Below are 12,968 nucleotides of genomic sequence, written 5' to 3' on the forward strand. Positions count from 1 at the left end.
CCGGCCGTCGCGCATAATGTAACACGACCCCCGAAGATGGCGTTGATATTACCTGCCAGAACTGGAAATGGTTAGTATCTATGCAAACATCTATCAAGTCTTCAAATTATAGTAGCGACTGACAAATCTTTCGGTTTCGGCTTAAAAATCTAGTTTCGACCAATATATAGTCAAAATTTACGAAAAGTTGAATACATAATAAATCTTATGTCTTTTCGGAAGTTTCTATTTCGATTTTGGAGAAATAGGGAGCTAGTCACTAAATTAAAACTCGTTCAGAAATATAAAAACCACGAGGTATTGCAAAAAATATGGAAGTAAATTCTTTGTGCACAATTCACAATGTAACAGAGAACCAGATGAAAGCGACCCTATTGGTGGGTATTTTTATTTTCGGTTAGTGTGATTGCACAAATTGTGTTTTTTTTTTTCAGATTCATTAATGAATGATCACGTGACGCTCATGCAAATCGACTGCTCCGTTGTGAACACATCTCTAGTCAAACTTAAATCCGACGCATTACCTGAGAGTTTAAGGAAAAGTAGAAATAATGAATCGAAAAATCCAATCCCTGTGTATAATAACCCCAAAACTAGATATAGTAAAAACGGCTATGTTAGAAGCAACAAAGATGCAATTGACGCTAGTCTCTCGGATGTTATGAAGAATTCAGGTAATAACGCATCCAATACTGTAGAAAATAAGAACCAAGGTAGTATTAACAATATTGACGCGAACAGTGACATATTTGCACAAATATTAAACCCAAAAAGGTTTGTTAATAACAAAGAAACAATAGAACTAATCAAATCAAAAAATAATACCTTAGTATAAAGCTGGTCTTTATTTAAATTTCATAAAACTGTGCAGTACGTATTCTATTCTTAATACAGTCAAATAGTGAAACGAATCATAAACATTGTAAACGCGATTCGCAATCTCACAAGCGTCAAAAATTTAAGAGAATGTGGTGTTCAATCTTGGTTTTATCATTGAATACGTGTGACATATGAAAATGGCGTTTTAATATTCGGCCGTAAATCTTGTAATCAGGTGAAGTTAGCATAGAATTAGCAAAATGTAGTGCGGTTTAACGATTTGACAATATTCAAGCTTTGGCGTTGATGTAGGCATAGTAGGGAAGATCGTGTTTTTAACTTAATTGTAATATACATGCTATTTGATATTCCAAATTCTTTAGACTGAAACACATGTGATTTATGCTTAAGGTGACCAGAGAAGTATTAATGTGTTTCTTTTAGCAAGTAACCTAAAAACTCCCATTAACAGCTCTCATCTCTTTAATAACGCCTTCTTAAATGTAGAATGTAGTCTAGCTATAGAGAGGAAAAGTTACGTTGCTAGTATTTAGATTTAATTGTTAGCAAAGCTAGGCAAAGCAAATTGTATTTGGCTATGACCCATTGGACCTTTTTTCCCATTAGGATTGCATAACATAACTTACTATATCCTTAGTACAATACCCCACCATGACCATGTATAAGTGTTAGGGTCTGTCCAACCACTGGCTGATAGAGGCTCAGATAGCTTAAAAGTGACGTCTCTGTCAGATAGACTACCAAAATCCGATATTTCAATCACATATTATATACATTTGATTTTTATCTGACAATTTACAAGAATTGTGGGACAGGCCCTTACAGCAAAATTATTTCTAGATATTACATCTAAGAATATCTTAAATATCTGTTAGAATGTATTTCAAAGCTGTAATTAGTGATAGAGTTTAGTAATTGTTAAATTGATGGTAAAATATTGTTTGGTTATTTATGTAGTAGATCCATTTCAGTTGAATTTATACTTAAGTAAATTTTATATGAGCACAATTATAGAACATGTGCAGATGGTTTGTTAGTTGTCAGTTTTCGCTTAGTAATTTTTATATCTCTGTGAAGAATAACAGCCTTACATATAAATGTTCTATAAAGTTAAACTCAGAAATAAACTGAGTAAAATTTGTTCTAATTTTTGTAAGGCTGTGTTTGACTTAAATTTATAGTAAATATCTATGAGTGCTGCTAATAGCATAGAGCAACATTTCTTGTTTAAATTTATAAATCTTATTTAGATTTTAATATTATTATACTTTGGTTGTATTTAATATGCTCTGATTTTGTTGAATTTTTAACTTGGTATTATATATATATTTATATTATCTTCTAATTTTGTTGTTCATGTTATTTTATTTTAAAATTTTAGTATATATAAATATTTATCAATTTATTAAGTACATATCTTTTAGGTATAAATTATAATTACCACCAATATATATTTAACCTTAGATCTCACTATTATTTACATTATTGTGGTGTTCCAAAACGATTCTGATTAACTACAACATATATCGATTCTTTCTTTATTTAAAGCAACAAAAATTGTCCGTTTGAAGTTAATGTGCTAATGTTATCTACCAAATTTTTTTTTAAACTTCCAATTTGTGTCTAATGAATGTGTTTGAAGCAAATAAAAGTTATTTAAACATTATTTTGTATATGTTTTTTATATTATGCTATTGTCATTTAAAATGTAGGAATCATTTGTTATAAACTTTATAGATTTTAAAATATTTTCAAATTATTGTTATTTGCATTAATCATAGTTGTTTATATTTCGTTTTCTATTTTATATGTAACTATTTTCTTAGTCTTACCCAAATGTTATAAAACATCATTCTTAAATTGTAATGCGAGTAAAAATAAAATACGATAATACAAAAAGTGTGTTCATTTATTGTAAGCATAGACCATATACAAAAAATATTGCTTCTAAAAAAAATTTACGTTATGTTTTGAGTTTAACAATTTTCAGCAATAAAAATTAAAAAGGTAGTCTGTAATGTATCTGACGAATAAATTCTTTTGTTACAGAACAAGAAATAGTTTTATGTACTATATATAAATAATAATAAATAATAGACTAATTAAATAGGTCTTAATTAATTACGTCAATAAAATAAGCATAAATAATTAAAAAAACGTTGTTGTATTTTGGCTGAAAGATTGTTATGTTACTGACAAAGGTTTTAAAAAATTTGGAAATACATATGTCAGTTGTCAATTGAATGACAGCACCGTTGACAGTGATAGGTGACAGTAGAGCTAACGATTGTACATATTTAATTTTATTAATTGTGTAATGTGAACCAAATAATGAAAGAAATATAAATTATTATTTACTATAATCACAATCTTAAGTAATATTTTATGTTCTAAACATATTTTACATCAAAAAGTCTTTTTGAAACAAACTCATTTTCGAAGTCTAAAAATGAACTGCTTACGATTACTAAGAAGCCACAACATACGATTATTACAGAACCAAGCAATTCTCAGAATATCTAGGCTCAGTTACGTCTCACAGCATCCTAATAAATTCATCGAAACCCAAAACAGACTACGAGAAAACGACGGAGTTTCGAAACAATGGCAATTAATATACAAAGCGCCTATGGAGAAGATTTTGCAGTTTGCGACGGCTTACTTAACTTTTTCTCTTGCAACGATTTCTTGTGGCTTAGTGTATTATTCAGTTTTTATATTTGACACAGCTACAATGTACGAGCCCGTTATATTAGGGGATGATGTTGTAATTGCAAATAATTCAATGGAATGTCTGATTTATTTGGGATCATTTGTATTATTACATGCAGCTGTGAAACTCCTTTTGTCTAAATATGTTGTCCGTTTGTATCAAAAAGGTGATAATTATTTGGCCATTTTTAGAGGTCACACATATAGTTCAATTAATAAACATGAATTTCACTTAAATGAGTTTAAAAAGTTGAAACCTTCATCAATCGTAACTTGGAGTGATGCAAGATTTGCTCTTGGAAAAAAGAAAGGAATTCTTCTTGAGGATTATTTTAAAACTCCAGAATATTTTAACTATTTATTATATAAAAGAAATGCACCTGATTCTGATGACCATTAAGAAGAGTTATAATCTGTTTTAACTAAATGTAAATAAAATAGCTAAGTGATAATTTTCTTTTCTTTTTAATACATGAAACCCTAATGAAGTATTAGTAATAATAGCAGCTTAGGATTTTCAGTGTCACAGACTTCCTTCCATACAAATAAATTCACTGACATCAAAGTAATGTCAAATGTAAATTTTTAAAATTAGATATTTTTATGGAACTATTGTGAAACAAATTATGGCAATGAACCAATGCAAGTTTTGCCCCAATTTTTGGTAGAGTAAAACTGCTACTGACACACACTGATTATAAACTTTACCTCTTGAATATGACAGGAAGGTGTATTAACAAGTAGTAATAAAAACTATGGTTTAATATTGTACTGTTTTATTTCTACTAAAACTAAAGGATAAATAATCAATTTCTATATTAAAATCCTCCTCCATAGGCATTGTTCCATTTATGTCTAGAATCCTTTTTTATTGTAGTTGAATCCATTTTATTTTTATCATTATCAAATTTGTCCAAGGCTTCAACTTGGTTTTGATGAGGAGCTAAAGTTTTTGTTACTATACACTCGCCATTTTCTTTTAAAATTGTATGGTTTATATCCTCTTCACTTGGTTCACCATAAGGAAAACTAATTGGTGTCAGTTTGATAAGGTGTTTTATCTTCCATAATCTGCTATTTATTTCAGGTATGTTTTTAACGATTGTTACTCGGTTCTATAAAAGATGAAAAATTAATGAAATAAAAATAATATGTAAAATCCTAGTTTTACAGGACCATAAATAATAATGACATTTTTGTTACATAACTATAATGAGCAATATTTCCTGTAGAAAGTTAACATTTAGTGATGAGTTAAACTGAAACACTGCACATAACTAATTTCATTCACTTTTACTTTTTTTATCTAATACAATTTAAGCACCTTCTTCCTTTCAGAGGTTAATATTTTTAATAATGTGTAATTCCATTACAGTTAGACTGGCTGGTTACAAAAGTTAAAACATTAAAACAAAAAAAAATACATACTTCTTCATCAATTTTAAGTTCTCTCAAAATAAGTTTTTGCCACCACGGATTATTTTTAACAGGACGAATTCTTTCTACCCTAAACAATTTCGATGGTGTGTATTCAGGGTCTTTGTAATCGGGAGACCTAGAAAAATAAACATATGCTATTAATGCTCAAACAAATTCAGTTTGTCATTATCCATATATATACTATATTCATGAAGATTACACATATTTACCTAGGGAAATAAACAATACCTCCGGGGTATCGTAATCCACCACGAGCCCTAAAACCTTTCGAACGATAAAACGAAGTAAATACGGGATTCAATATTTTCAACAACTGCCGATCCATTTTATGTACACAGTCAAATAGTACTCATAACAAAAATTACAGTGTACTATTTGTTGTTATTAGTCTCTTAATTTCTAAGAATTAATTTCTCCAATTCCTAACCTTTCAAATTCAATCAAAATTCTAAATTGACAGATATTTGACAGTGACAACATTTCCCCCACAGAATAAATAACAATAAAAAATAACACTTTTTGCTCTATTACAATTGTATGTAACTGTTTTTTATTTTTATACAATTTTCAAACTATAAATAAAGATACTAACTATTTATCGTTAAAATTTTTAAAGAACTTTTAAAGTTAGACATTTTATGAAACTATTTGTGAAATGAATTATGTCAGTAGCCCAAAGCAAGTTTTTGCCAATTTTTGATTAAATAACTGCCAAAAAGTTTAAATTTGTTTGGTTTCGTTTTGTGCGATTTTGTGTTTGTTATTTACAAAGGTCTTGCATTATGTGTTTACATTAAGTTTAGAATAGTGTTATTTTTTAATGTTTTACCTTCGTATTTGTATTTTGACTATTGTTTAAATTTGTCTGCTTAATGAAGAAAGTACGCTTTGAAACTACTTTGAATCACTCTGCCATGAACGACTTGGACTGTCAGTCTCCAAGACCATTTCTTGAGAAAAAGAGTATATCTGATGTACCTTGTATTGAATATGACTTTGCTAGAGCTCTGCCATATAACAGCGATCCTCTACAAAGATATGAGTGTGGTAACGGGTCTCCATACCCTACAATTAACAAGACGTGTTTAACAGAATTATCTAAAATAGAATCGAAGTGGACTCCTTCTAATGATTTAGATCTAAGTTTGTTGGACTCATATACAAAAATACCGAGAAGTGGTTTCCAAGAGCCAAGAATGTTTAAACATCCAACCTCTAATGGACCATCTTGTGTAGAAAAGAACACCTGTAGTAATATCAATGCAACACCAAGAGTACTTTCTTCATTAGAAAATTATCAAAATCCACCCAATGTTTTGAGTAAAAATGATGATTTTTTCTTACAACGTGAGAATTTACATTTAATGACTGGTCAGAAAATTGAAAGTCAGTTAAAAAAACTTACTATAGATAAAGAAAATAATCCTTTGGCTGCTAAAAATGAGCTTATGAAAATAGGTGTAACAAAACCTATGGAAAAAGTTAGTTATAATGGACCAATTCATACTATTGTACCAACTGACCATTGCCAGTGTCATGAGTGTTCAAGACAACAAGTGATTACTACATCTTGTGTGAACAATATAAGACAATATGGTCACATTCAAAATTCTCCAACAAACAAAATTTGTTGTAACAAATTATCTAAGCAGATATCAAATCAATGTGAACAATGCAATTGTAATGTACCTGTATGTACAAAAAACTATAAGAAATGTAATTGTGATTCTTATATACCAGAGCATGATATAAATGCAGTTGATAAGAAAACATGGGCATTGCAAAGATATGAAGAATCAAAAAATGATTTAAATGCAGAGAAACAAATTGTTAAAGAAAAATGCAAAGAAAAGAGAGAACCTTCGGTGGCAGATCTGTTCAAGATTATAAAACTACAAAATGAACAGTTACAACTTTTGCAGGAAAAGGTTGACAAATTTATATCAGCTAGTAAATTTGAAACACAGAAGCAAACATTACCAATACAGAATTACGTAACTGAGCATGTGGCTGTAGAAACCATGGACAAAGAGCACCATAAAATCTCAATAGGTGTAATGACTAGTTTCGAAGTTGTTCGTACATCAACTATCATCAATAAAGAAATATTAACTCAATGTAGTGAGGCACAGATACAATGTAATAGATCACAAATTAGTATTAAAGAAGTGCAGCCTGGTAATTTAAATTTTTTAGATGGCATCACACCAGCCAAAAGTAACAATGAAGGAAAACAAAGATCTTTTCAGAATGAATTACCAGAGCATATAGAAAGCAGCAAGAAAGATTGTAATGAGGACAAAACCTATAATGAAATGAGTTTATACAATGTACAAGTTGACAATGCTATAACTCCACTTATGTCTCCAGAACAGAGCATGTATTTGGATGTAAGAGATTATAGCGAGTAAGTATAATTCTATTATTAAAAAGTTACATAAATATGAAGCAAAATAAACATTGAGGTTTAGTAAGAATCCTAGATTTTTGGCATATATATGAACAGTAAATTTTTTATTTTTACAGTTCAGAATCGGAGCCTGAAGACCAATCCAATGTTGGATGGACATATTACAATAAAGTTATGGTAAGATTTTTTGTATTATATATCTATACTGGGATTGTAAAGAGGAATGATTTGTATTTATGTATGTATGTATTCAATTCACGTAAAAACTACAGGTTTATTTTAAAAATTGTTACACTGTTAGAATGGTAGTTTATCTGTAATATAGGTTATATTTTTTTTTTATCTTCTAACTTCGTCCAAAGATAGTCACGAGATTGAGCTCGTTAATGTTAAAGTTATTCAGTGAAAATAGTCAAGTCATTTTTTTCTGTTTTTTTATTTGTATTTTTAATATTTCAGGCACACGTAAATGGTATGCTACATGATTCAGATATGCCTTCATCGGCCAGCGCTCTGTACAGAAATACACGTCAGAAATGTATGCAAATGAAAATTGACAAAACTAATGTTAGTGTAATAAAGAGGTAAATATCATCATCATCCGTATCCTACTCCCGTAGGGTCGGCGCAACAGGATTTTCTCCTTCACATAACTATAGTCCGTCATCTCAGTCATCACGCCCTTCTTGATCATATCAGCTTTCATATGAACCATCCATCTCTCAATAGGTTTTTTTTATAATATTAGGTGGCAAACAAGCAAGCGGCCACCTGAATCCGCCAAAATGGCGAAGCGACCGCTGATCATAGACATCTGCAATTGCAGATGCGTCGCCTACCCTTATCCGATGGAGGAGGAGGCGCACATAAATAGGATATTTCCTCTTCCTATGCATCTCCTCCATCGTCAAATCCACTTCCCCTTCCCATCCTCTCATAAGAAAAGGGTGGTAAAGAGAAAGGGACTTAAATTAGCCTCCGGCACCACACTCATCAGACGAAACTCGGCATTGGTTCCATTTCACGGCTGTCTTCTGTGTGGTCAGGGTATTACACTGGGCGTGCCGGCCAATTCGTGCTAAGATGTTAAAGCGGGCACTACTACTGTTACACTGTTAAACTATCTACCTTTTCTGGTCTACCCTGTGTAAATCTCATTGGTTTTAATTGTATTTTATTTTTTTAATACAAAATACTTTTTTTTCGTTTCTTATTTACTTTTTAAATTTCCAGAGTGAAGTTTGGTGATGATCCTGTTGTTCCGCAAGTTCAGACTGCTTCAACTGATACTAGTTTGAAAATGAATCAACTTGCAGCAAAGTATTTAAAAAACGGACATGTTAATATTCAGATGGAATCACCTAGACCTGCTGCATCAGTTGACATGTCATTTGCTACCAGAAATTATATGGAAAAACATCAACTACTTCGAGGTTTGTATGTTGCTTTTTATTTACTTTTTTAAACCTTCAAATAAAAGGCAAAAAAATTAGGAATAGGTGCATAAATGATTCCGTTTTTTTTTTATTCTAATGGTATTCGGATAAATTTGCAACATTTGGTATATTATTTTTTTTTCATAATTTTAGATGAAAATATGCAGGTTTTTTATATTTTTTTTCTTTTCAGGTATACCAATAAAATCGAATAACGGACAGATGCCTGTCGAAATCCCACGATTTTTGGACATCACTGCATTGAAGCAACAACCAAAATTATTGTGATTTTTATGGACTTTTTAATATTTTATAAGGACAAAATACATTGTATGATATTGTTAATTTATTAAGTTATGAATAAAACAATGAATTATGGAACAGACATTTATTTTAACTTTAGGAAAAATAAGTCATAATGTCTACATTAAACATTAATTACAATGAAATTCAGGATGATTATTAACAGTTTTATGAAAATAAAATTTAATTCAAACATACAGGTAGGCCTGTATACCATTTTAAAGTACAATAAAGATGTTTCATCAGATTCATCATCATCATCCTCCTTATCCAACTCTCATAGGGTCGGCTCAACAGGTTTCTGTCCTCCAATTGTCTCCTTTCACGCAATTCATCCATCTTTCTAGGTCTACATCTACCGGTGTACCCTTCCACACTCATAACTAACGTTCTCCTTAAATAAAGATATTTATATACTGATAAATATATTTTTTTGGAGGTATTTTCTTGTACTCTGTTATAACATATTCCATTTTTATATCGATGCTCTATTTTATCTACCAGTTTAATATAATAAAAATAAAGCGATTTGGGTTTACAACAAAAATATATTGGTACTGCTTACCATACCATATTTTTAATACAAGAAACATACACGAAAATATTCATTTTAACTCTAAAGAATACATCAATTTTAAATGTATAACAAATTTATTATACTTTTTTTTGCCTACTAGTTAACATTGCTCGAGACAAGTCCAGAAGTCCAAACATTCTAATCATTCAACATTTTGCAGTGGAGATTCGGGATTTATGTGCGGCTTACACTTGACCAGTACAGTTGGTCAGTAGTCAGTAGCGCTTTTATTGGACTGTCAATTAACTGGCAGAGTGTTAACGCTAACAGGCGCCAATGAGTGTCGTTTGCCAACGTAACTGTCCAAGTACTGGTCAAGTGTGAATCGGGCATTGGCTTACGCTTAAATAAACGCGGTACAAAGTTAAACTGTTTAGTTAAATGTAAGCGAGAAATTAAGTTTACACATTTCACTGGTAGTCTATGACTGGTATACATTATCCGTTATTGTCTATGGATTTATGTTGAATCATGTTAGTGTATGAGTCGATATGAAATCTGATTTCAGGCTTAGAAAGGTTGTTTATATAGGTTTATTATTATTTACATTGGAATCGACTACAAAGCGGTAAATATGAAAAACACAAGACAGTAATCGGCGTGGGAGAAGTAACTATAGGTGGGGAACGATAGTACATGTAATCACTTAACGTTAAATTACAACATTAAAAACAAGCTACTTTTAACATTTAACACGAATCTAAACATTTTACAATTCAGTACAGTATAATATAATTTTAACATTTTTACACATAACTATAACAGTTTGGTTCTTTCCTTGGTGAATTCATAAAATAACTAAACACGTTTCTCTAAATAACTACGTAATATTCTAGAAGATTCGATATAATTTCTAATACATATAAAGTCTAACCTATTTACAAAGGTAAGAAACTGTTTACGCTTAAATAAGAATTCAATTCTCTTGCATCGCAATATGTATTACAGGTATAATAATTAACACTAGAAAGATAAACGATTATTTTGGATGGCACTTCTTTTTGGTATCCGAATAACGACAGGACTTGTGTAACGTTATTTTTAATAATAAGGTATCTATTTTAGATCACTTTTTGTCTTCATATAGTTTTAAAAGCACTTGACTAGTTAATTATTAAATAATTTATAAAGGAAACCGTGAGTTAAGTAACATCTCATTTATTACACACTAAAAACAAAATAGAAGTTTTCAGTTAAATACATTTTCCATTAAAATGTTACATGTATATACTTGAATTGTTCTCATACTTACTTAACTCAAGACACCCTTTACTTCTTAAGCTACAATTAAATATTTATTTTCTAATTAAAAAGTTACACTTTTATTATTAATTATTCGGTTGATAGAAATAATAAAATATATCTCTTTGAATTGAATACTGTAAATATAAATTTTCCATAATGCTTTTTAAACCTGTATTTAAAAAATAAATAGAATCTGAGTCTTTTTCTATAAAACCATTTCATTTACGAGTATAATAAATTTTCTTCGTGATTTATTAGTAACATTACTTTTATACTGAAAAATATACTGTAAATTATCTTTGGTATATTTAGTTTTCAATGTTAAAAACGTATTTGATTTACTTAATTTCATAAAAACATCAATATTTATAATTTCCCATAATTTGAGCTTAAGATTGTGCAAGAATTACTTATATTATGTGCGACATTTATATCTTAACAACTTACAAATTAATTAGTAATTTTAGTTACGCTATAACAATATCAGTAATTGAGTTATGTACATGAGAATGATTAAAATTCAAACTTATGTTTACTCATTTTAACTACGCCTACTGTTTTATAAACCTACTAGTGCAACCAATTTTTTTATGGTTTCATTACAAAAATTATCTTGCGGAAAGAGGCTTTAAAAATGATAATATTCAGTTTTCTTTTGTGGCCCATGTGCGTTTATCCGTCAACTCTTAGTAAAAATACATAAAAGCATATAAATTACCGAATTTCTTTTTTATTTTACGTTTTATATTAATTAATTATCAACAACAAATATTACGTTTGCTGTAACATGTACAACATAACAATTCCTAGAACTCGAAGACCTAGGATGGGGGAACGGCTACTATAAATGTGTAACCCCCTTAACTACGCCATGACTTGTATTAAATCATATTGCTGTCCCTGCTATTTCAAAGAGACTGAGAGGGACGACATTATGTTTTTATACAAGTGTTTCAACAGAAACCCACATATATGCTGCATTTAGGAAGAAAATGCTTACAGCGTATCTTCTTCGCCCCCACCTCGTGATTTACTGTCCAGTCTTAGCTCTGCTAGTCTTTGTTTTATGCTGTTGGGCCTGAAACCAGTCATTTAAATACAATGAAAATCTACTTACTGTAATCTTATGACCTTCGGGAGATATTTTTTCACATTTCAAAATTGTTCAAACTTTTACAACGATAAAAGGTTGAAATGGAAAAAGGATCAATCTGAAAGTCTTAACGGAGGGAAACAGTAGAAATAAGATTACGATATAAAAATCAGGTCATCATTAGCACACTATACTTCCCCATTGAGAGGCTCGGAGCCTACCTTACGCTGTGGTTGATTAGGTCTTAGTCTACGAAAAATTAGGTACCTGTCTGTAAAGTATGATGTAACAACTTGATCCGCTGAAACAGACTGTCGTTGGTAGGCACCAGCGCTCAGGTTACTTTGAGGGATCTTGTATATGCGGACGCATCGACCGCTATTCTCTGGCAACACTGTAACACAACAAAACAAAGAAATCATTACACTATCACCTTAAACAGTTTCAATTACGTAGACAATATCAGAATGGTCTGTTATCTATCAACTGAGATCCACATGCCTGTCTAAGAAGTCTGGATTATATTTTAGTAAATCTTCGGATAATTATGGTGTTTTTATAAATGGCAAACCTTGTGGGGAAGTGGGCGGCGAGACGGGCGCCATGCGCTGCAGCGGTGGCCGAATATTCTCCTGCTCCGAGGACACCGAGCTACTGCGACTTGATGCAGAGTTATCTTCCGAGGTACGGTTATTCTGACAAGGATCGCTTCTGAAAATAAAACATGACTTCAAACAACTACAAAACCTTCTATAGGAATAGTGTGTTTACAAGATATATCGATTTTAATGGTCTTATCACAGAGTTAGAACATTTCCTTTATCGGAATGAAAAGAGTAACTATAATAGACGGTATTATTATTACTTGTCAGCGTCGTCATCGTCCACAGAGTAAGTGTTAGGCTGCCTTGT

The 12,968-nt window shown here is 30.7% G+C and overlaps 5 protein-coding genes across 5 annotated transcripts in view; 3 read left to right on the forward strand and 2 right to left on the reverse strand.

Moving 5' to 3' along the window:
- The window catches only part of LOC106107789 (cyclic AMP-dependent transcription factor ATF-6 alpha), a 6,725-nt gene extending 4,600 nt beyond the window's left edge, over positions 1-2,125 (forward strand). Inside the window, exons 13-14 of the mRNA XM_013288793.1 lie at positions 1-70; positions 435-2,125. Coding sequence (XP_013144247.1) covers positions 1-70; positions 435-835 — 471 coding nt within the window. The 3' untranslated portion in view covers positions 836-2,125. The remainder of the gene's footprint in view (positions 71-434) is intronic.
- Positions 2,126-3,093: 968 nt separating this feature from the next.
- Positions 3,094-4,004, forward strand: LOC106107854. Its single transcript, XM_013288860.1, has one exon. The coding sequence runs from the start codon at positions 3,290-3,292 to the stop codon at positions 3,950-3,952; it is 663 nt and encodes a 220-aa protein (XP_013144314.1). The 5' UTR covers positions 3,094-3,289; the 3' UTR covers positions 3,953-4,004.
- A 307-nt stretch (positions 4,005-4,311) lies between these two features.
- Positions 4,312-5,444, reverse strand: LOC106107855 (39S ribosomal protein L30, mitochondrial). The gene is made up of 3 exons (XM_013288861.1): positions 5,202-5,444; positions 4,981-5,107; positions 4,312-4,667 (listed from the first exon to the last, which is right to left on the reverse strand). The coding sequence occupies exons 1-3, from the start codon at positions 5,315-5,317 to the stop codon at positions 4,371-4,373; spliced, it is 540 nt and encodes a 179-aa protein (XP_013144315.1). The 5' UTR covers positions 5,318-5,444; the 3' UTR covers positions 4,312-4,370.
- A 267-nt stretch (positions 5,445-5,711) lies between these two features.
- Positions 5,712-9,170, forward strand: LOC106107852. The gene is made up of 5 exons (XM_013288859.1): positions 5,712-7,399; positions 7,519-7,579; positions 7,862-7,986; positions 8,636-8,835; positions 9,032-9,170. Exons 1-5 carry the CDS (start codon positions 5,865-5,867, stop codon positions 9,124-9,126), a joined length of 2,016 nt encoding a protein of 671 aa, XP_013144313.1. The 5' UTR covers positions 5,712-5,864; the 3' UTR covers positions 9,127-9,170.
- Positions 9,171-11,347: 2,177 nt separating this feature from the next.
- Positions 11,348-12,968, reverse strand: part of LOC106107791 (GTPase-activating Rap/Ran-GAP domain-like protein 3) — a 39,693-nt gene continuing 38,072 nt past the window's right edge. The window contains exons 14-17 of the mRNA XM_013288794.1: positions 12,922-12,963; positions 12,628-12,767; positions 12,324-12,450; positions 11,348-12,041 (exon numbers count right to left, since the gene is read on the reverse strand). Coding sequence (XP_013144248.1) covers positions 11,960-12,041; positions 12,324-12,450; positions 12,628-12,767; positions 12,922-12,963 — 391 coding nt within the window. The 3' untranslated portion in view covers positions 11,348-11,959. The remainder of the gene's footprint in view (positions 12,042-12,323; positions 12,451-12,627; positions 12,768-12,921; positions 12,964-12,968) is intronic.

Source organism: Papilio polytes, unplaced genomic scaffold (genome assembly GCF_000836215.1).
Source record: "Papilio polytes unplaced genomic scaffold, Ppol_1.0 DF821845.1, whole genome shotgun sequence".
Classification (NCBI taxonomy): Eukaryota; Metazoa; Arthropoda; class Insecta; order Lepidoptera; family Papilionidae; genus Papilio; species Papilio polytes.

Bases quoted from the DNA above. Each gene is read 5' to 3' on its own strand.
- LOC106107855 (XM_013288861.1), bottom strand. From the start codon at position 5,317: ATGGATCGGCAGTTGTTGAAAATATTGAATCCCGTATTTACTTCGTTT. The intron at 5,108-5,201 runs GTAAATATGTGT...TTATTTTTCTAG, and splicing joins GGTATTGTTTATTTCCCTAG to GTCTCCCGATTACAAAGACC. The intron at 4,668-4,980 runs GTATGTATTTTT...CATCTTTTATAG, and splicing joins AACTTAAAATTGATGAAGAA to AACCGAGTAACAATCGTTAA.
- LOC106107852 (XM_013288859.1), top strand. From the start codon at position 5,865: ATGAAGAAAGTACGCTTTGAAACTACTTTGAATCACTCTGCCATGAAC. The intron at 7,400-7,518 runs GTAAGTATAATT...TTATTTTTACAG, and splicing joins GATGTAAGAGATTATAGCGA to TTCAGAATCGGAGCCTGAAG. The intron at 7,987-8,635 runs GTAAATATCATC...TTAAATTTCCAG, and splicing joins AATGTTAGTGTAATAAAGAG to AGTGAAGTTTGGTGATGATC.
- LOC106107854 (XM_013288860.1), top strand. From the start codon at position 3,290: ATGAACTGCTTACGATTACTAAGAAGCCACAACATACGATTATTACAG.